Source organism: Nelumbo nucifera, chromosome 5, assembly GCF_055504915.1.
Source record: "Nelumbo nucifera cultivar China Antique chromosome 5, China Antique-T2T, whole genome shotgun sequence".
Classification (NCBI taxonomy): Eukaryota; Viridiplantae; Streptophyta; class Magnoliopsida; order Proteales; family Nelumbonaceae; genus Nelumbo; species Nelumbo nucifera.
The window spans coordinates 83,110,435-83,133,486 of record NC_142653.1 but is presented as its reverse complement, the minus strand read 5'-3'; the positions used below and the strand labels follow the sequence as shown (position 1 = coordinate 83,133,486).

At 38.1% G+C, this 23,052-nt stretch overlaps 1 protein-coding gene across 2 annotated transcripts in view; it reads left to right on the top strand.

Moving 5' to 3' along the window:
* Positions 1 to 12,034: 12,034 nt before the first annotated feature.
* The window catches only part of LOC104593757 (uncharacterized), a 107,258-nt gene continuing 96,240 nt past the window's right edge, over positions 12,035 to 23,052 (top strand). For both annotated transcript variants that reach the window (XM_010253745.3, XM_010253744.3), the window contains exons 1-3: positions 12,035 to 12,400; positions 16,987 to 17,085; positions 22,193 to 22,344. In XM_010253745.3, coding sequence (XP_010252047.1) covers positions 12,275 to 12,400; positions 16,987 to 17,085; positions 22,193 to 22,344 — 377 coding nt within the window. In that variant the 5' untranslated portion in view covers positions 12,035 to 12,274. The remainder of the gene's footprint in view (positions 12,401 to 16,986; positions 17,086 to 22,192; positions 22,345 to 23,052) is intronic.

The window sequence follows — 23,052 nt, the reverse complement described above, 5'->3', positions numbered from 1 at the left end:
ATATAAAAAACATTTGATATAGTCTCAACATTTCCCTTTTTAGTCTTAATTTGAACATCACCCTTTTCCATAACATTTACTTTAGAATGATCACCAAAGGTCACAGTAGAATGAAAATTTTCATTTAAATGAGAAAAGAAAGACTTGCTACCACACATATGATTGCTGCATCCCGTATCTATATACCATATGTCTGGTTCAAGCTCCTCTTTGAGGTGAGATGCCATCAAGAGTGTTTCTTGTTCCTTTTTCTCTACAAAGTTGGAATGCTCTCCTTTGTCATTGTTAGAGCTTGTAGTGCATTCAGACTTGTAATGACCAAACTTGTGGCAGCGGTAGCACTCGATGTTGGATTTATCAAACTTTGAGTCATTATTGAGAGATTGCTGGTGGTGATCATGTCCTCTACCTCTGCCCCGAGAATCTGGTGTATAAGAACCTCTTCCTCTTCCACGGCCTCGACCACGACCTCTATTTGATCCTCTCCCTGTAGAGATTTCACCATGAGTTGAAGCCTTTAAAGCTTGTTCTTCAGTTGAACATATTGATGTTGTCATTCTCTACTCATGCACAAGCAAAGAACTTTGCAGTTCATCAAGATCTTTTGACTCCTCAATAGAACAAACCACATAAGAGAATTTAGGAGCCATTGATCGAATAATCTTTTCCACCACAGCCACATCTTCACTTTTTTCACCATGGATACGCATCTTGTTTACTATTGCCAAGGTTCTTGAGAAATACTTATCAATAGACTCTCCTTGCTTCATGTGAAGAATCTCAAACTCTTTGCGAAGAGCTTGAAGTTGCTGCCTTTTCACCCTTGTTGTGCCCTGATACTTTTTCTTCATGGAATCCCAGATCTGTTTATAAGTATCCTTTTGCAGAATAGTCTCCAAAATGGAATGATCAATTGCTTGAAACAAACAACTCTTTGCCTTGAGATCCTTTAACTTCCATTCTTCTAGTTTCTTTTGCTCTGCTTCTGACAATACAACTCTAGGAGCTGGTTCAGCCACACCTATTTCCACAATAGTCCAATACTCCTTGGATCGCAGAAAATTCTCCATCAACATACTCCATTGATCATAATGACCATCAAAGCGAGGAATTGCTGGTTGCACATATGTTGTCTGATGCCATCGTCGCCTGTTGACTGGAGAGCATAATTTTATTGATGAATTTAAACCATTAAATACAACTAAATCAGAGATGCACGTAGCAGAAAAATAGGCAGCAACTAACCCATGACTAATAACTCTTAAGCTCATGAATTTTTTCCTAAAGAATTGGTAACCACTACCTAACTTCCTAAAGAATAGGATTACAAATTTATTCTGCTGAATAACAACAAAATAATAAACTTTAACAGTTTGGAAGGAATACAAATACAAATATGTACAGTGTAAATACATACTAAATAATGCAAAAAACAAGGTTTTGCACTCTACAAATTTGCATTTGTACTCTTTCCAAACTGAGCGGAAATTTCTCTTATGCTTATATGTTGTTAATGAATGTTGGAGATGATATTGTTCCCAAATCTGAGCGACACCTTGGGCTCCCTATCTCTTACAGGTGTCTTCAGAAATAGTTTGGTTTGGCTCGCCCAGCCACCCCAGCTTGTCTGGTTCCTAGCTCCTCAGAAATTGTTGCTAGGTTTGGCTTGTACTTTTGAGACATTAATCGTGTTTAAGGGTGTCAATGGATCGGTTTTGGATTGAATCAATTCAGTCCAAAATATTTATTAGATTGGATTGAACCTGGTCCGTTCGTAACAAATTTATGTTGGATTGGGTTGGATTAAGCCAATATCTAGTCCATTGATATAAGATAAGAATATATGTGTCAATGGATCGGGTTTGGGTTGAAACCAATCTAAATCAAAATGAATTTGAACGGATTGGATGGTCCAAACATTCAATTAGACCAATCCAAATTGGTCCAAAACATTCATTAGATTGGATTGGACCTGGTCCATTTATAATGGACTCACATTGGACTGGATCGGATTGGACCAAATCCAGTTCAATTGAAACCCCTAATCATATTTGAGATGTGTGAGTACAGATCATTTAGGGTATGTTTGGTTTGAAGGAAAAAGTAAGGAAAGGAAAGGAAAAGTAGGAAAACATATACAATGTTTATAAAAGTTTCCTTATCTTTCCCTTCCTTTCCCTAACCCAGCCTTAGGAAGCTATATTGACTCCTATGATATACAATAACTCGTAGAAAGGAACGGAAGGAATTACAAGAATTCATTGAGATCAACCAACATTGAAAATAACCGATTACCAATTGCCGTAAAGCTTTACCAGAAAATTCAGACATTGATATCATGTTATTCGACCATATAGAAAAACAAATACCCCCACGAACCAATAACTAAAGTGGGTATGAAGAATATATGAGGCTTAGTTTGAGAAGAATGTGAATACAAATATGCATAGCGTAAAAAAAAACTATGTACGTGTACCATGGTTTTTAAAAATGACATAGAGACCGAACCAGTTAAGGGTCCAGTTATTGGGTCGAACGGTTTGAATGGTTAATCGCTCAGGTTAACGGTTTGCTGATCAAAATCAACGATTTTAGGTAAATTTTCGATTTTGGGAAAAACCGAAACCGATCACCTAACCGGTTCCTGGTTTTTCCGGTCCGGTTTTGAAAACCATGATGTGTATTTATATATGCACTCTTCCAAAACTAAGCCGCACCAAACAATATATCAATTGTTGATTTGTTGTCGCGGGGAAAAATGTTATCGTTTCAATTAAAATATATGGATATAGTAATATACTTTCTCAACATAATTATTAAAACAATTCCCTCAAATGCAAAATCCAAAAACAAACAACATTTTCTTTTGGCTTCTCGTAATTGGGATTTTAATCCTTTTTTCTATAAGTAGATATAGTTTTTTTATTTTATTCTATCATTTTTGTTTATTTTTCTGTAATTAATGTTTTTCTTTGTTTTTGTAATTTATGTTTTTTCTTCAATTTTTATGATTTTTATATTCTTTGTAAATTTTCTCTATGTTTCTTTGTTTTTCTGTAATTTATATTATTTTCTTCATTTTTTTTGTGTTTTTTCATAATTATTTTGCAATGACAATATATATAATGGGAAAAATAGAAAGTTGAGGGTAGAGTTGGAAAGTAAAATCAGGATTCTTTTACCAAACCAATTGCAACATTCTCATTTTTCATTATGGTATAGATTTGTAATTTATGTTATTTTTCTTCAATTTTTATGATTTTTTGTAAATTTTCTATGTATTTCTTTGTTTTTAGTAATTTATATTATTTCTTCATTTTATGTGATTTTCCATAATTATTTTGCAATGGCATATATACAATGGAAAAAATAGAAAGTTGAGGGTAAAGTTGGAAAGTAAAATCAGGGTGTTTTGACCAAACCAATCGTAACATTCTCATTTTTTTAGTATGGTATAGAAATTTCTATATTTTTGTAGTAAATTTTCTATTTATTTCTTTGTTTTTTGTAATTTATATTATTTTCTTCATTTTATGTTTGTCATAATTATTTTACAATGGTAATATATAAAATGGGAAAAAATAGAAAGTTGAAAAGTAAAATCAAGGTGTTTTGACCAAACCAGTTGTAAAGTTGGTGTTTATATGATTTCACATGCACTATGTTAATCCTAAGTGAGGTTCATGAATTTTTAATTTTTATTCTAAATATTAGGGTGAATTTATAGAATAATTGATTGATATATAATTTCAGCAAAAACATAAATAACGATAAATTATTGGTTATGGGATCTCCAATCACCATTTAGCAGTCCTTATTTTTCATGTGTGTAATTGATGAGAATTTATGGACGGTTGTAATGAGTTAAATGAAAAATGAGAATAGTAGTTAGCAAGAAGGTTGGCATCGGAGAGTGTACGTGACCATTTATGATAAGATCAAATACTTGAATGATCAAAAAAGAACATTGGAAAACAAAAATTGTTGAGGGTAAAGATGGAAAATAAAATATAGATACAACCATGTTAACAGTTTGCATTATCATTTTTTATCGTTTGAAAAAGTTTGATGGATAGCATATGACTCATGAATCATGATAGTTAAATAAATTACTGGAAAAACAAAAATTATAGAGGGCAAAAGGGAAAGTAAAATCAGGCTTTTTGACTAAAAATTAACATATTGCCTCAAGAATCATGATAGTTAAATAGATTACTGAAAAAGTTGTTTGACTAAAAATTGTTACCATCCTCATTTTTATAAATGCTATACAGAAATGTATGTTTTTTAAGAGTAAATAAAAAAGAGGCCATAACTTTGGAAAGGAAAAAAGAGTCGAGCAATTTGGGAATTTGTTTTCTTTTTTTTTTGTGTGTGTGTGGGGGGGGGGGGGGGGAGGGGGAGGGGTTAACTAGGGGTGTCCACGAGCTACTCGAGCTTCGAGTCAAGCTTGGGCCCAATTTACATGTTTGTTTATTAATCGAGTCGAGCTCAAGCCTAATAAAGCTCGGCCCGTGAGGCTTGCAAGTCGAGCTCGAATAGCTACATAATAACAATAATAATAATAAAAATATTATAGAAAATAATATATAATAAAAATATTATATATATAATAATTTTTATTTTTATATATAATAATAACTAATTATTATAATTCTTAATTTTATAAATATCAAATAAAAAACATTTTTATATATAATTTTTATTTTTATAAAACATTTTTCTCAAGTTGAACTCGAGCTGAGCCGAGCTCGAGCTTACGAGCTTTTGACTCAAGCCAAGCTCGAGCTCAAGATTCTAGCTCGAACCGAACTCAAGCTTGAGCTCGAGCCTCATACTCCCTTGGTGAGCTGAGCTCGAATAGCTAACTATTCGACTCAGCTTGGCTTGAATCCACCCCTAGGGGGTTAACCGAATAATGCTCACCCCCAACAACAGATTAACAAAACAAAAACACTGAAAGAAAACAGAAAACAACTAAAAAGAACAATTTAGCTCTCACACCAACCCTCATAATCTAAACAAACTAAAGTTGGGAATGATCTACTTTAATTAAATCAATTAACCAAGCCGGATAGTTGCCAATAAAGACGCCTTGATCGCTGAGCCCTTTTTGAGCTCAGGATCAGATAGGCACAATGTGAAATTTTATTTAGAAAAAGTATGAACATGCCCAATGCAGAATTCTGATTTCCACTGTAGAGCTATAAACATTCAAAATGTCAAAATCCCACACTCTATACACCACTCGATCATACATCTAAAACATAAAAAATAGGAGGTAAGAGCCTAGGAGGTGAAAAATCGTTTGGCATTTGGAAATAAAGCATTTAACACGCATTTTATGGCTTGCTCCTTTTCCTATATTTCTTGTTATGGAAATAGAGTTGTTCACTTGATAAATATTTTGACAATTGTCAAAAGTGGGTTTTAATCTTTTCCAAGGTTAAGGGTATTTTAAGGGACAGGTGTCAAAAAATAAAAATAAAATTGGGAGAGTGACGGTTCAGCCTAGGGTCCGAATTTTTAGGCCCAAAGTATAGATGGGTGGGTGCCAACTCGGAATTGATGCCAATTCACGGGCAAGCCTTGGTGTATAGAGTGTGGGTTTTTGACATTTTGGATGTTTATAGCTCTACAATGGAAATCAGAAATCTGCATTGGATTTGTACGTACTTTTCTATTTATTATATTGTCTGCAACTAAAGCTGCTAGATGATTGGATGAATTTGATGAAAGTATGCTATTTTCTTTTCTTTTTCTTGCTTTTCTTAGGTAACCTGCTTTGCTGTTGAATAATAATGTAACAAGGTGTTTTATGCATTGTTTGTTTGAAATTTGATTAGTATTTGTGGTTGGCCTTGTGCATAGCTGTTTAGGGATCTTTGTTCAACTTGATTGCTAAACCGCTACCGGTAGGCAGAAGTGGGTCGATCCCACACGTCTTATCCATCAAAGTTAGGGGTACCAATGGTATTCAAAAATTCGATTTTGAATTCGGGATTTGATATAATCGAATCAAATTCAAATAATTCAAATATCTAATCAGTTGAATTCAGATATCCTATTTATATCGAATAGCTAATTAGATTTGAAATCAGATATGACTTGATTCGATTTGATAAATATCTGAATTCAATCGATTATTTAATTCTTATATATATTATATAAAATATTTAAATGCTTTATATAATTTATATGCTTAATAATTAAATTATATAAATAACTTATATATTTATATACTTTATATAAATAAAACATTTGTTTTATATATTTATTAATTGCCTAAAATAATTAATCAGTCGAATTCAAATTGAATCAAATATTCGAATATTTAATCAAATTTGAATATCAATTTTCAATATTCATCGGATATTGAATCGAATTCGGATATCGAATTTTCTAATCGGATTCAAATTCGGATATTTCCTTATTTGACTCTAATTCAATCCATTTACACCCCTAATCAAAGTTCACGGTTCGATCGCTAGAGAGGGTGTTTTATAGTGCATGTGGATGAGAAATTGGGTGGTGTATTCTCAATCACACCATGTCACAGCATAATAGGTGTTCTATATTGTGGATAAAAATAGGTGGTCTGAACCACACCACACCAATATAAGTGTTCTGCAGGGTGTGGTGTGGTTCAAGCCACACCCTATGTTTTAATTCTATGTATCTCGAATACACAATGTGAGATAATCTACGACGCCAATCAAGAGCAATAATTTTTCTTTTGCTTTTTAAGAAAAATGCAAATTAAGTTAACATGTGATTAATTTAACCATAGCTAATACACATTAATAAAAATTAACATACGAAATAAAAAAATAATAATGAATATAAATTAGAAGTAATACAAAAATATAAAACACACACATAAGAGTAGTGTTTTCTAACCGCTATTGACCCAAACGGTTGGATCGTTCAACATAGGAACCATCCAGGAAACTAGTTATGCTTTATCTTAAGCCTAGTCCTTGGCCAAAAACCGTTGATTTTGTTAATGATCCACTGACATGGATGGTTGAACCATCGACATGTTTGACCCATTCAACATTTCTTTTTGCCATTTGTATTTTAATTGTTTATTTATTTATTTTTTGAAGTCATAACGGGTCATCCATTCAAACTGAACAGTCAAACCATCAATAGAAAACTGGTGGTAAGAATGGTTATAGTTCTAGGCCAGTTTTTAAAACCTTGCATAAGAGAACTACTATTCATGATAAATAATTAGTAAAAAAATAATCTAGAATTATTAAAACTAGTAAAAACATAAATAAAATAAAATCACTACTTTTAATACCAATTTATAATAATTGTAATGGTAATATAAATATTATTAATTATATATAAGAAAAACAATTAAAAATATTGTATGAATTAACATACATGTAAAGTACTAGATAGGGAGAGGGACACCAGTTGTGACCACAAGATAATAGTGTGCTTAATATTCTAGGCTATGTAGTCCACACCATGAGAAGGTGGGTTTTAAACCACATCACAGCATAACAGAACATGTAGAAGTGGTGTGGTGTGTTTTGAAACCCATTATCTCGTGGGTTCACTACTTTATCGATCACCATTGGAGTCGTCTTAAGTTAATGCAATAGGAGCGCTCATGGTTCAATTAGACAGATTATGGGCCTATTTCCCAAATCGAATCGGTAGTATCGGTTTTTGAAAATTGGGTAACTAAAATTGGATCAAAGTTGATCGGTTAATCAATTGATCAATTTGGTTAACTACTGGATTGGTTCATCAACTTTTTGATTTTTGATTTTTATGATATATATTATAAATAAATATATAATAAAAAGTTTAAAATAAATATCAAATATTATATTATAAATAATATATGTATATTATATATTATTTATATATTATAAGTGGGAGGTGAAAACTTGCACAAACTGCGCCCAACTTCTTATCGAACCAGGCGCGAGGTTACGGTACCATGTGCGGGCTACCGTGATCTTTATGAAAGCTACAATACAAATTTTTATTCCTCGCGTTAGGGTCGGCCTTCAGCCGAGGTGGCCACTTCACGTACGGAGCATCCTTGATCGCCATGAGGATCTCGGCCCACTTTGTGTTGAGGGGCGTGTAGTCCCTTTCTGCTGCTGGAGCTTGGAAGGGATGGACTGGCCTTGTCCCCCGAGCTGTCATTCTTCTTCCTGCTGTCACCTTGAGACGAGGGCTTTGGCTCCCTCTTTCTTTTTTCTGGGGCCTGCTTGCCCTTCTGGTTGATTTCCTCCTTTGTCCCTATGAACCGGTTTGCGAGCTTGAGGAACTCGGTCACGGTCTTGGGTTGATTGACAACTACGTGCCACTTGAACTCTTTGTGGGTGATACCTCACTTGGCTACGGTGAGACGAACTGCGGGATCCAGGTCGGGTATCTGTAAACAAGCGTCGTTGAACCACTTGATGTAACTCTGAATGGACTCCCCTTCCTTTTGAACTATGCCGGTTTTCCTAAGTTCTCGGGCACCTTTTGCTGGTGACGAAGTGGGAGGTGAAAACTTGCACGAACTGCGCCCAGCTTCTTATCGAATCAGGCGCGAGGTTACGGTACCATGTGCGGGCTACCCCTTTAAAGGTGGTGGAAAAGGCCACTTACATGCAAGATTCACTGGCTCTTGCCAGGTGCATCTGGGATTGGAAGGCGTCCACGTGATCATTTGGATCGAAGGATCCGTCATACTTGTCCAGTGGAGGGAGCTTGAAGTCCCTTGGCATGGGGACAACAAGGAGTTCTGGAGATAATGGGGAAGAAACTGAGAGGAGAGGGTAGCTTTCACTTCACCTGAGCATACCACCTCTTTTCCTTTGAGCTCGGGAGAGACTCGGGTAGCAGTTCAGCGAGCTCGCCGACGTCTTCGCTGCTGCTTTGCTGGCTCAGCGTTGGTGCTTGATGCTTCAGTGTCACCAAGCTCGATGGGCTCAGACTGCTGGTGGCGGCTCTGGACCGAAGGGCCCTGCCTACAATCTTCGGCCAGAACCTCAAACGGATTCTCTGAGAGCAGGAACTCAAATCGCGAAGGCCAGGGTGATACGGGCTTGGTTGGCTGGGAGGCCCCTGACCTGCCCGTAGGCTGTGAGTCTGGCGTGGCTGGCCTATCCTTCTGGTTATGGTAAGAGGCTTGGATCTTGGCGGGATCCTAGGCCTGGGAGGCCTCTCCCCAGCGAGGTCGTTCACTCCGGTGGGAGGGCTTGGTCTGCTTCGTGGCAGGATGCCGAGGGGGAAGCGACGGCTGGGCCTGAGGCAAAGAAGGAAGCTGCTGCTAATACTGGTATTGGGAAACCTAGTGCAACACTTGTTGTTGGTAGAGTTGGAATTGTTGAAATTGTTGCATTTGAGCCTGCATGGCTCGTATGCATTGCATTAAGTCCTCCAACTGGTTCGGGTTGGCCGTTGGGGATACAATCGAGGGTTCAACAAAGGTTGCTTCAACTGTGGAAGGGAGTGGAGCGACCGCGAGTGCCACCGTAAGAGGCACGTTCAAACTGGGGACTCCGTCCACTGAGAGGGGGACGGTGAACTGTCCAATACAGACAGTAGGAAGCTGGGGCTGCTCCCCAAAAGCGTTCTGGCTGGCACCACGTCTGACGTTACTGAAAGAAGCCATGAATGCTGAGTTTTTGGAAAAAGAAATTGTAAAAGCTTAGAGGAAGGCTTTTAGAAGCGTTTCCCACAGACGACGCCAAATGATGCGGCACGATCCGGACACTCCTAGCTAGCTGCTGACTAGCTCCTAGCTGGCAACGGACGACACCTGAGAGGAAGAAGATGAAGGGTTCCCGGGGGATTTGCTTGGCGGGAATACTCCGAAGCTTAAGTTAGAACGCTGGGGGAGAAAGCAAAGAGTGTAAAGAGGCTAAGAGTGTAGGTCGCGCTGGATCACTAAGTTCTCGAGATTAGCTCGAGAGCAAGTAAGTTTTTAGATGAGATTTCTGATGTTCGAGGGAGAGCTTTCCCTTTAACTAGGGAGCTCTTATATAGGCGTTCTTGTCAAATCGGGCGTAACCGCCACTGGGCTTCTATCGCAGCCGTTGCCTGCCAGGGCTGCGCAGGTGACCGTTGCAGGGTACTACCCAATGGGATGGGTGACACGTCCTGGGAGGACAGGCACGCCACCATCTGTCGAGAGACATGGGTACAGTCTGTCGAATGGGCAGGGACTGCGCCGTCAGTCAGGAGACGTGGCGCAGTCTGATGGGTACGGTCTTGTCAGATAGAAGCTTCCTGAAAGCATCGCGTCGCTTAGTCGCGAGCTATCCTGTCGCGTAGCGAGCTATCTTGTCGCGAGCGACTTCGTAGCGAGCTCCCGTGGGTACTTCGAGGTGACCCTTCTCTAGGTTGTCTTTGGGGCAGTTTTTCTGCCTAAGTGGGAGTGAGCTGGTTATCCTAGCTCGCGAGCTGGGATAGACTTGTCTTGGAGTATTCCCTTTCAGTAGCTCGGGGGAACCTCGAGCTCGCGTTGTAGTGAGCTCCCCCTATAGCGAGGTATGACATAGCGAGTTGTCCTGTAGGCTCGTTACTTAGTTGTAGTCGGGCTGCGGTGCTGAGCTGTCGCTCGTGTTGAGTTAGGTCCAAGTGTCATTGTCTCGAGGGGTCGGGTCAAGTCATCCTCCATCACCCTCCAATGTCTACAGTTCCATCGGAGTCTTATTTTAGTGCAGGTATTAAGGTGTTGGATGACAAGAATAGTTATATGAATGATGAAAGTCTAGAGATGTGCATCTTCTTTAAAGATTGGCTAGATGTTGAAAATAGATTACAAGACAAAGGAGGGCATAACACTACACCTGATGCCATGGTTTTTAAAAATGAATCGGTGACCGAACTGGTCAGGGGTCTAGTTACCGGTTTGAGCGGTCTGACCATTTGACCCGAACGGTTGGCCCGTTCTGACAAAAAAAAAGGAAAATGGTCAAAACCGTTCGAACGGTTAACCGACCGATTCAACGGTTTGCTGACCAAAATCAACGGTTTTAGGGGAAAAAGTGGTTTTGGATGAAAACAGAGACCGATTCCCAATTTTTTCGGGCCAACCGTCCGGTCCGGTCCGGTTTTGAAAACAGTGTCTGATGCTTCACCTAAAGCAAATGATTAAAGTCAAGAGCAATATGTGAAAATGATGAAGTCAATATTTTTTGTATACTCAATAGTTGTATAGCATTTTATTTTTTAAATTATCGTAAATTTTGTTTTAGTTTTATTTAATTTATTTGATATTTTTAATAACATAATTTTTTTATTTTCAATTTGTAACTATATTGTTTTTTATATTTTATTAATTTATTTCATTTCCCAATTTTCATGTTTCATTCATCCAACCATTGTATGCTTTGTATCATTCAAATTTAAATGAAATATAATTCCTATTTTTCTTCCAATTTGATATTCACTTGGAGTCTTTGTCTCTTTGACTTTTTATTTGGTTAAATATTTTTTTTTTCGTTTTTTGTTAGATTTCTTATTTTTTCAAATAGTTCTCAAAGGAAAGTAAAATATTTTAGTTTTACTTGGCAAATAAATAAAAAAAACCAAAAATGTAAAAAAGTAGTCTAGCCCACTTCAGCCCACACCCAAGGCCCAACCCAGGCCATGGCACGACACGGGCCTACACAGGCTTGGGCCATGGGCTATGCCAGGCCGACCCCCCAAATTATCCATAGGGAGGGCGACATGGCCCAAGATGACCCAACATGACCCATTTTACACCTCTAGATCTGATTCGATCCTATTCGGTCGAATTCACCCATGGTTGGATCATATTGGATTCAGATCACCCCTATCCGATCCGATGTGTTTTATATATATATATATATATACATTATTTATATTGTATTTTTGTAAATTTGATATATTATTTATTTTTTATAAAAAGTATGTATATATATGATTAAAATAATTAAAAAATACTTGTATTTTTGTTTTTTATTTAAATTGGTATATTTTATTTTTCTTTTAATAATTTATTTAAAAAAAAAAACAAGTTGGATCAAATAAGATCCGATAGGATTCGAATAACCTCGAGAGATTCGAATCCGGTCCGATTGATCCGTTTGCATCCCTAATCCTCGAGAGTCACTTTAATCGTTTACCTCGCAAAATACCCAAATTGAGCCCAATCATTTATTTTTCTCCCCATATTGGCCCTGCCTTCCAGGCTTGCACCACTCGGTAACAGATCGAACAAGCATCTCTCTCTCCCCCTCCCTCCCTCTCTCTCTGAGAGATCGTCTGCTTGTTCGTGAAAATGTTCAAATTCTTGAAGGGCGTGGTTGCTGGATCTGGGGCGGGGATAAAGGATCTACCGTACAACATCGGAGAGCCATATTCTTCTGCTTGGGGTTCATGGACTCACTATCGTGGTACTTCTAAGGTAAGCTGCGGACCTTCTCGAATTGTTTTTCATCTCTTGATTAAAGAGTTGAACTGGATCTTCGATCTCAATGTCTATCTCTTCAATCTTCTTCCTTTGCCTGATAAGTTAATTAATGGTAGGAACACTTACCTGAGATCACTTTATGACTAACATGTTTAACTTGATTCGATGTCGTCGAGTTTCTGGGGTTTAAGGGAGCAGGGAGAAAATTCTTGGGCAAGAAATTTGCGCAGACAAAGAGATCACAAAACATATGAGTTACTGCGCCCCCCTCCCCCCAAATAAATAAATAAAATAAAACAAAAGAACTTTAGCATGTGAGAGGTGGTCAGATGTGAAGCTATTGATATTCAGAGTTTAAATAATTATGATTCATTAGCCATGGCTTGGAGTTCTAGTTTAAAATCTAGAGTTTGCCAAGGTGTCTGGATTTGTATATTTGGATCGTATTTACTATTCAATTACGCTTGAGATGAACTGAGGTGAACATAGGAGGATTTTAAGCAGCTAACTAAATAAAGGTAAGATCAATTTCCTAGATGGCTGCTTGCCTTGACAACTTTTATCCTCTCTACGGTATCTGATATACCCAATGCGTCCTGAGCTCATTTCATTTATCTTCTGGCATTATATGTCTGTGGTGAAAGTTTTAAATCTTTTGATTAGATAAAGGGATTATTTAGAACTTACAATGCCAAATCGATCGATGTTCCATTGAAAACCCTGGCCCTTGGAAATATTGTCTTCAGTTTCTCTAGGAAACAAGACCAGATATGGAAGGAGTCTTGGGTGGGTAATGAACCCCTTATCCACTCATTTCCCTAGACTTGTACTCCACAGTCCATAACCGTGTGTTAAAATATACTTGCGTCCTTATTAACATTCCTTTATGATTTAGGCATCTCATGGGATATGGGCTTTAGGAGAGGACCCAGAGATCGTGAAGGTATGGTGGTCCTTACTCTTTTAAATGTACTTAGCCCTATTTTTCTTAATCCCCAAGGTGATGACTGAAGAGTTTGGATCCCCATTATTCTGGGTTAATTCTTGTTTTTCTTTCTTCATGTCCCTAATGATCCCCCTATCTATACCCCCTTTCCCAGCTATTATAGCCACCTTCGAAAATTATCAACATGGGAAATGTGCATCAAAGAAAAAGGATAAATTGGTGCATATCACCTCATGTGTGCCTCCTTTGTCTAAGGATTGGAGAGAGTGCAAACCACTTCTTTCTCTAGTGTCCTTTTACCATCAAGGCAGAGCTACTTTGCAATCTGTTGGGTGTTGCATGGCCAACCCTTTTGGAGAAGCTAGAGTTGTCTACAAGTCACTATAATCTCACACACACAAAAAGGGGGAAGGCTTTATGACATTATATAAGAGCGGTGATGCTATGGAGTGTTTAGGGTGAAAGACATTCAAGAATTCTTGAAAACAGAAGACAAAGTGCAGAAAATATAATAGACCTTTGTCTAACAAGGGTGGCACATATCATTAATTGGGGGATGGTAAATGCAGAACAAAATCGTTACCCTTTTTTTTTTAAAAAAAAAAATTGGATTGTAGGGGGGCATGGGTCATTTCAGTAATTGGGGTGCAAGGTACTTCCTTAATACCCTATCTTTTATTCACTTTCAATAAACTTTCAAGTTATCCATAACAAAAGGGTGGCACATTTGATAAAGGCAAAAAAAAAAGAGTTTAAAGGAACCACGGTCAACTCCTAAGAGGATGGCATATGTTGGCCACCTTTTATGCTCAGAGTGTGGCCAGCTCCATGGCATGGATAACACCTGACCAAGGGCAGATTTAATTAAATTTTGATGGCAATTCTCTAGGGAATCCAGGCCAATCTGGGTTGGGGCCCTTGGGGAGAGCTTTTAGAGAGCACTGCAATGGTATATTGTTTAACTATTCAAGTCTGGCAAGGGGTTGGGAATTATTTAAGTGCTGAACTCTAAGCTGTTCTTTATGGACTTAGATTTGCAAAGGAAAAGGAGTGAAGTGGCTTGGTTGTTGAAGGAGATTGTCAAGTGGTAATTAGTTGGATGCTATCAAAGGTGGAATGACCTTTGTGATCAAATTTGAGAAGTTTTGGCATTATCTACCAACCCGAACTGCTTGTTCAGCTGGGATACCTAGTTGTGCAAACAGCTTGGGAAGATTGGCGGTCGATAAGAATGGGCTGGAGATGGGAATGGTAGGGCTATTAATGGGTTGGGTGGAGGCAGAACTGACCAAACTGACCCTATTAAATAGGGTCTGGTTCTGCATTACAGGTCCTGAATCCTAAAATTAATTGGGCTGGTTCTGGGTATAGAACTAATTGACTTAATACTGAGAAATGGAAGGGCTGGTTTACCATGTAAGGTGGATTTGGAAAAGGTGTATGATCACATGAACTGGAGCTTCTTGGGCTATGTGCTTTAGAAAGATGATCTTTGGTTCTAGATGGAGGAATTAGATGAAGGTGTGTGTTACTACCCCCTCTTTCTCAATACTGGTGAATGGAACAGCCTGTGGGAGCTTCAAGATTTTGAGAGGAATAAGACAAGGGGATCCACTATTCCCTTTCATATTCATATGTGTAATGGAAGCTTCAAGCAGAATGGTGAAAATGGCTAATACAGAAGATTTCATAGAAGTATTTGCAGTGGGAAATGGGAGGATGGATGTAGCTTTATTGCAATGTGCTGATGATATATCTTATTCCGTGATGCATCTCAGGAGCAACTGTAATATCTAGTGGCTGTGCTTAGATGGTTTGAAGTTGTATCAGGGTTGCAAGTGAATATGCATAAAAATGAGCTGGTGGCTGTGGGGAAGGTGCAGGAGCTTGTCCAATGGACAGAAGTGTGGAGGTGTAGAGTGGGAATGCTACCCTTGAAATACCTGGGAATGCCTTCGGGTGCAAAGGTGTAATTCCAAAACAAATTGGGAGCCAATTGTAGAAAGAATTGATAAAAGGCTGGCTTCTTAGAAAGCCAAGTATCTCTCCTATGGAGGCAAGAATACTTTGGTGAAAAGTGTGTTGTCTTCCCTTCCCATACATCTTCTCTCAATGTACCTAATACTTACGGGAATGACAGTTCTCATTGAAAAGAAAATGAGGGATTTTATATGGAGAGGTTGGAAAGAGGAGAAGAAATACTGTTTAGTAGGCTGGTTCAAAGTATGCTGCTCTTTTTTGAATTGTCCCCCAAAGGAAGTCCTAAATACTTCAGCGGCCATTGTGACACCTCACATCCCAAAATATTTGCATACTCCAGCATTTCCCCTCTTCCATATTAATACCCACAATACAGCTTTTGTCAAAGTTCACCTTGAGATTGGAAATCAGCTCAAAAAGTTGTACTGTCAACTTGAGAATTGAGATTCCTAACCCAGTTTCTATTTCCTCCACAAAAAAAAAGTATCATCTGCAAATTGCAAATGTGTAATTGGAACACTGCCACAACCAACCTTCTAGCCCCTCAACAACTTATGTGAGTCTGCCCTAGCAATAAGCATTCCGAGGACTTCAACAATCAGAGTGAAAAGAATAGGAGATAGGGGATCTCCTTGTCTAATCCCACCTAAGGTTGGGAAGAAGTTCATCAAAGTTCCATTCACCAAAGTGCATAGTGTTGCCCAGTGTCAGTAGAGGATTTTGTAAGGGGCTGGAGGGTAGAAGGACTGAGTAAAAGTGGAAAACTGGTCTGGAATATTAACCAAAAAAACATGTCTGATGCTCAGGCAAGTTCTTAGAGAGGTTAAGGCATTGTAATCTCGGATGAACTGCTTGTTTAGGTGGATTCCTAGATCAGCCAATGACACTGCTGATCTACTAGATAGGGATGGCGTTGAAAGACCAGATACTTGGGAGGATTCCTGAGCCCAGGATTCAGTCATGAGGTTGATGCTCCTGTTTTTGTTTTTGTTGCTACAATTGCCTGATCATATCCTGTCAGCTTTAAGCTTTTCCTTTGGCCTCTGCATTTGAATCACAATCACATTTGGGTGCATGGGTTCAAGATTTCTTTAATAACAAGTCTTTTTGATCATGTTACAGATATAAAAAAAAGAACCAATTATCATGTCATTTCAAAGTTCATTAATTGCCCCTCTTCCTTCTGGAGTGGGTCTTAAAAGGCTTGCGATCCTGGCCATTGCATCTAAACCAGGGAAGTCCTTTCCCAAAACTAACTTTAACATTAATTGTACTGTATTTGCTTGGTTGATATTGAAAGCAAAATTAAGTACTGTTACATGTACCTTTTGGGGCCCAGGTGTCATAGAGTGATTCCTAGGTTCCATACGGTGATATATAGTTGTCAAGTTGCTAGGTTTGCCTCGCCACCCTAACTACTTTATTTCACATTTTAGATTTTTTTTTTTTTTTTATCTAACTCTGTTCTTTGTTGCTTTTAGAATTATTGTATCTATATGCTGAAGTAGCTAGGAATATGGGTTCCATAGTATATGTGGTATGCTAGGGTGCAGTTAATAAAAAGCCTGAGCTGGACAACCTATGTTAATTTTCTTTTTTTTTTTTTTTTAATTTACCAGTTGTTTATTTTCTGCTTATTGCTATGTTTTTTCAGGATGATGGGTCTTTGGTTTCTATATTCTCTCTCTCAGGAAGTAATGCCCAAGATGGGCACTTAGCTGCTGGTCGCAATGGTGTCAAACGCCTCCGCACGGTATAATATTTGAAGTCAACATATAGTTGATACTGACTTTTTTGCTAAATAATAGATACTGAAAATTTGACCTATAAATAGAATATCAGTTACCTTGGTTTGATGTTGAATGTTTGTTTAGATATTACGCTGTTCTTGTTTACTGAGTAGTAGATATTTTATGCAGTATTTGAATTGTTGTAAGGGTTAATTTTCATTGCATCTTCTGTAGTCATTCTTGCCATTTTCCAGATATCACATGCATTAATTCTCTGTATGTTTGATTAACTTTTTGAGGTTGTTGTGCATACTAATTTTTACCACATTCTGATACTATTTTTTTATGAATAAAGAAAATTTTATTACTTCAATAGATAATAGAGAACTTTGAACTTGTAGTATTTAGCTAAGGACAAACCTGTAGTAGGCTGGAAACCCCCAGAAGAAAGCTTCATAAAGCTCAACTTTAACAGCAGCAGCCTTGGCAATCCTGGACCTTCTGGTATTGGGGGTGTGTTTAGGAATGAAGAGGGACAGATTGTTGCCTTATACTCCGGCCCAAATGGGGTGGGGGATGCTGTTAGTGCAGAGATGCAAGCTGCTATACAGGGTGCCTAAATTGCTAAAGAGTTAACTTTGGGAGATTGATCATTGAAGGTGACTCTAATGTGGTAACTAGGTGGCTAAAATAACCAGAGACAGTAGCTTGGTCTTTTAGGGGAGAGATAAGGAGATTTAAGTGGCTTACTTCTAATCTCACAGTGAGAGTTCAGTGGGAGAGGATGTCAGCAAATGGACTGGCAGACGTACTAGCTAAGCAAGGGGTGAACAGGGATCACTTGTTCTGGGCTCAATTGTAATTTTATTTTGATTTTCTTTGTTTTGGAAGGCAGCAACTCACGCTTTCTGGGAGAACTCTGGATTGTATCAACTTGTCAGTTTACTTTATTTTCATCCTAATAAAATTCTTCACGATTCATCAAAAAAAAAAAAAAAAAAGAGAGAGAATTTTGAACTCATATAACAGCCCTTGAAGAGGTGCAAGTTGCAGCCTCTCTCAGCTGATTACAAGGGAACTAGAGAGAAAGAACAAGCATTACAGCTGAGCCCAAAACAAGACTCCCTATTTGCCTCTAATCAACTCTTTTGAATTTGCTACCTTCTCACTAGCCTCCCCCCCATCACAGAAGATCATCAAGTCATTTGCAAACTGAAGAAGGGTGACTAGGATCCGACTTCTACCTATCCTCCAACCCCTTATAAAATCTTCCCTATCAGCCTTACTGATGTTTCTACTGAAAACATCAGATAATAAGGTAGAAAGGAAAGGTGAACGTGGGTCCCCTTACCTAACACCCTAGCCTACCACATTCTGATACTATTTCAGAATTGTTTCCAACTTGTCAATATATAATACAATCGTGTAGTCTATACCATAAGGACATACTACCTGTAGCATTTTTACATCATAGAAGTTGATTCTATCCCTTTCTCATTTCTTATTTACTTCTTACTTCTGGAGCTTAGGGACTCGTTTTACTTCAACCGGGGGTACAAGTTGGGCTGGGTTAGGTTGTGTTGAGGTCAACCCTAACCCAACCCGAGCTGTGGAACCCTTAACCCTAACCCTAAGTCCCTAACCCAACCTGAAGATTTCAGTTTGGCCCAAGTTCTCTACTTCCTTTTGCCAAATGTTCTTATCTTATGGACTCAAGGATTAAGGTACATTCAGTTTTATCCAGTGTTTAGAAAACCGGACAGGCCGGTCAGACTGGTTGAATCGTGATTGGTACTTTGACCGGTTTGGTCACACTGCAATAACTGTATTTACTAAAAATCCGGTGAAAACCGTTGACCGATCGGTTTGACCAGAAAACTGGTGAACTAGTGCCAACTTCATGAAACTGCCTGGGCCATTAAATACTTGAAATGTTAAAATGAGTTTGAGAAGACTTGAACCCATAACCTATTATTTTCATATGTTACTTAATTAGCACTAGTCCAGATCTTTACTTGTGCTATTTAATGGCTCTTTATTGTATGCATTACTTTATTACACATTTTTTAAGGAAAATGTAAATTATGAGACTTGAACAATGGTCATTTGCTTTGAAAATTAAGAAATTTGCCATCCATCCACCATATTTAAATATATTAAAACTTGTAAAATATATTATATATAGCATTTATATAACCCATAATATATATACATATATTCCATGTCATCATGGTTCGACCCCGATTGAACCTCTGACCCGTGAACCTCTCCCTTCTCCGTTTTATGCCCGGTCCGGTTCTATGAACATTGGTTTTTGCATTATCATATGTAAGGGACATAGTTATCATGCTTGTGGGAAAATTTTCCTTTATACTTAAAATTATTGATGATGCGTAGTTTCACATATACATATATGCCACATGCATACATGTGTATATACATAAATAAATGTTAATATAATATTTATACATACAAATATGAAGTTAAGGTGGGTTTGGGTTGGCGAAGGCCTGAACTCTAACCCAAGTTGAAGTTAAGTCGGGTTCATACATTTCAACCCTAGCCTGAACATCAACCAGAACTTTTTGGGTTGTGTTCAATCTAACCTGGCCCATGTTGCAACCCTGGCTTCAACCTTGATTGGTTGGTTTCATGATGAACTAATGGCCTACTCTCACACATTCTAGGAGCTGTTAGAAACTGCATCATGGTATTTTTTGTTTGGGATTGTTTGGAAGCCATCAAAGGCATTAGAAAAAAGGTGTTTGAAGACAATAAGGGCTCTTGGAATTCTTGGAAGGGCATCTTGAAGGTGGATGTGCTGAGATTCTATAAGTGGAGAGGTAAGTTGATGAGGGTAAATTTTTGCACTGCTGCATCAGCTAGATACTGTTGTTGACTGCTCATAGCGTCAGCATCTTTTCTGGGTTTTTTTTGTCCTCTTTGGTTTTATGGATAGAGATGGTCACTACAGGTATTATGGTCACTACTGGTCACTACTGGTATTATGGTTGATCAAAAAATGGTCACTACTGGTATTATTGTTGTGGAGTAGGGAGGTGCAGTTACCATGTTGGTTGAGGCTAACACAACATTAGAAGACCAGCTACTTCCATTGATTGTTGTTGAGAATGCACTTATAGCCAGACTGGAGGTGGGGATTAGAGATGATGCTTTGGGTGCATTGAGTTGTAAGTACTGGACTTTTCCTAGTTTGGCGAAGAAGCTAGCTAGAGGTGGAAGATGTGGTAGGAGGTAAAAGGCTGGAAGAGCTCAGGGAATGGGGAAGGAGGGAGGCAGGAGTTTTGATGGATGATGTTCATTGAGTGAACTGTTCTGTGACTTCTGTCCAGTGTTGTAAGACTTGGACCAATAGATGGTTGAACAGCTGGCCTGGTGACCTGGTGATCTTTCTGCGTCCTGGTTAAATGATGGTTTTCATGGGTTGAATGCCGTGACCCAGTGAGCATTCTAGTTTTTAGTCCAGTCCTAGTCTTACAACATTGGTTCTGTCCCTATTGTTGTGATTGCTCACCATGAATTCCAAGTTGGAAAAATTGGGCATCTGGGAGGAGACTAATTTTTGAGGCTAGTTTTATACTATTGGAAGAAAGAGAGAGAGAGGCCCATTGTTTGGCCTTATCCTAGAACATGCTGACTGATGAGTGATGACAGCTTGTTAGAGTAGTGGTGGATGAGATTAATGAGGATATGTATGATACTCATAGTTGTGAGTTATGACTTGGCACAACCCAGGGATATAATGGGTATGGGGTGTAAAAAGAGTGAGAAGGAAACTTGAAGTCTAATTCTAAGGTTGGTAGAGGTGTAAAAGGATCTTTGAGTAGTAGGGATAGGGGCGTAAGTGGTAGGGGAGGGAAGGTGGTTTGAGTTCGAATGATGAACTTTGCATGTTAGTTTGAGGAGTATATTATCCCAATTGTTATTTTAGAGCTTAGATGGTTTTCTTAGAGGGATTCTCAGCTGCTTGGGGGTTTAGTTATGCTTACTGTATGTCAAAAGCAGGTGGACTGATATTGAATTGCTTATTTTTTGTTGTCTCCCTGCTGGGTTCTTTTGTGCTTGTGTTGCCACAGGGGTGATCATGGGCCAGGCCGGGCTTTGCACTTATGATAAGGGCTAAAGCTTAGGCCCGGGCTCGGCCTGGCCCGGGGTTCCGGGCCTGATTCCAGGCCAATGTCTTTCATATATAAAACATTATATATCTATAATATTTTATATTAAATGACATAACATGCATATAAATTTTTATTTTATATACTATATAATATAAAATATTGCATATAATATAAATTATACATGTCATGTTATAATATTTATATATAAAATATATAATATAATGTAAAATAACATGTATACATATGTATACATTATATACAAAATGTGTAAGCTTAAATATATGCGGGCCGGGCCGGGCCGGGCTTGAAGTATTAAGCCCAAGCCCGGCCCTAAAATTTGCGGGCCTGAACACAAAACCCAGGCCTAAGCCCGGAATTTCCGGGCCGGGCCAGGCCGGGACGGGCTGAAATGATCACCCCAATGTGTCCTATATAGATGTTTTTTTTGCATATTTTTGAAAATTGTAAGGCAAAGTAATTCATTAAAAACAAAAGGGCAGCATTTTTTTTGCATTTTTAATACAATTTTTATTTAGTATACAAAGGAATCATGATATTCATGAGTGAATGGCCTGTCCACTGTTGAATAAACATTGCCTTGTAATCACTCTCTTATTTCAATAGCAGATGTTTTAAGCTCTTTAGCATGCATGATACATTTGAACCCTCCCAATAAGAAAGGAAAAAAAAACGGAAAGAGAAATTTCCCTATGTTCTTTGCAAGATGATCAATATGAGCCTATGCACCTTCTACAGAATTGTTGCATCTACAAAAATCAGCTCCATGTGAATGCTAAACCAGCATGCTGGTTCCTAGTTTGGTTACCTAGGCGATGGTACTTCCTAGACTTTACATCGTCTTTAGTAGTAGCAATTTTTAGCAGATTCTCTCAATGTATGCTTTACAATCACCTCTTCATGTTTATTGTTTTCTTAAATTGGTCTTCTTCTGTCTTATTCTACTTAAGAAGCTCTTTGTGATATGTCACAGGTTAGGCATCCAAACATCTTATCATTTCTTCATAGCACTGAGACCGAGACTTTTGACGGTTCTATTACAAAGGTTACTATCTACATTGTAACTGAGCCTGTCATGCCACTTTCTGAGAAGATAAAAGAATTGGGTTTAGAAGGTACACAAAGGTACATCTTCTTTGCTGGATTGATCTTTTTTGTTGTATTGTTATAATTTAAGAAGCTTGATAGCATTTTTCTCAAGTAAACTGTTGAATTCATTCTTGATACATTGTTGGCCTTAGTTTTTGAATTTGAACCTAACTGGCCAACTCAATAGAAACTAGAGATGGGTCTTGGCCTAAATTTGGCACCAAAGTTGAGTTTAGGTTGAATCTAGCTGACTTTTGCCCAGCCTGATGGCCCAGTTCTGCCTATATACAGCCTTCTTTTATAGTAAATAAAACCTTCAGAAAAGAAAAAAATAGAAGCAAGATAAAACCTCAGGTGATAAGGCATCACCAAGACAAAAGCAATTTAACAGCACTCCACCTCACAAACCTATCAATACACCTCCATTCAATAAGATCCGAAAAAACTATACAAAGTACTAGGCAGAACTCCTATCTCCTCTTCCCCTACCTCCACTGAAATTTTACCAAAATAAAATATTGGTTCTCAGACATGAAGCACAAATTACCCTTTAAAGACCTATAACACCCTAAACGTTCCTCCAATCCAAAACTAAAACCCACCCTTCAGCTACACTTCTAACAACACATACCACTATTATATATTTGAGACGATCATTGTAGACATCAATTGACTCCTCTCTTATGTTATATGCATAAATATACTTATACATAAGATTTAAATATCATTACCTATATATATCAT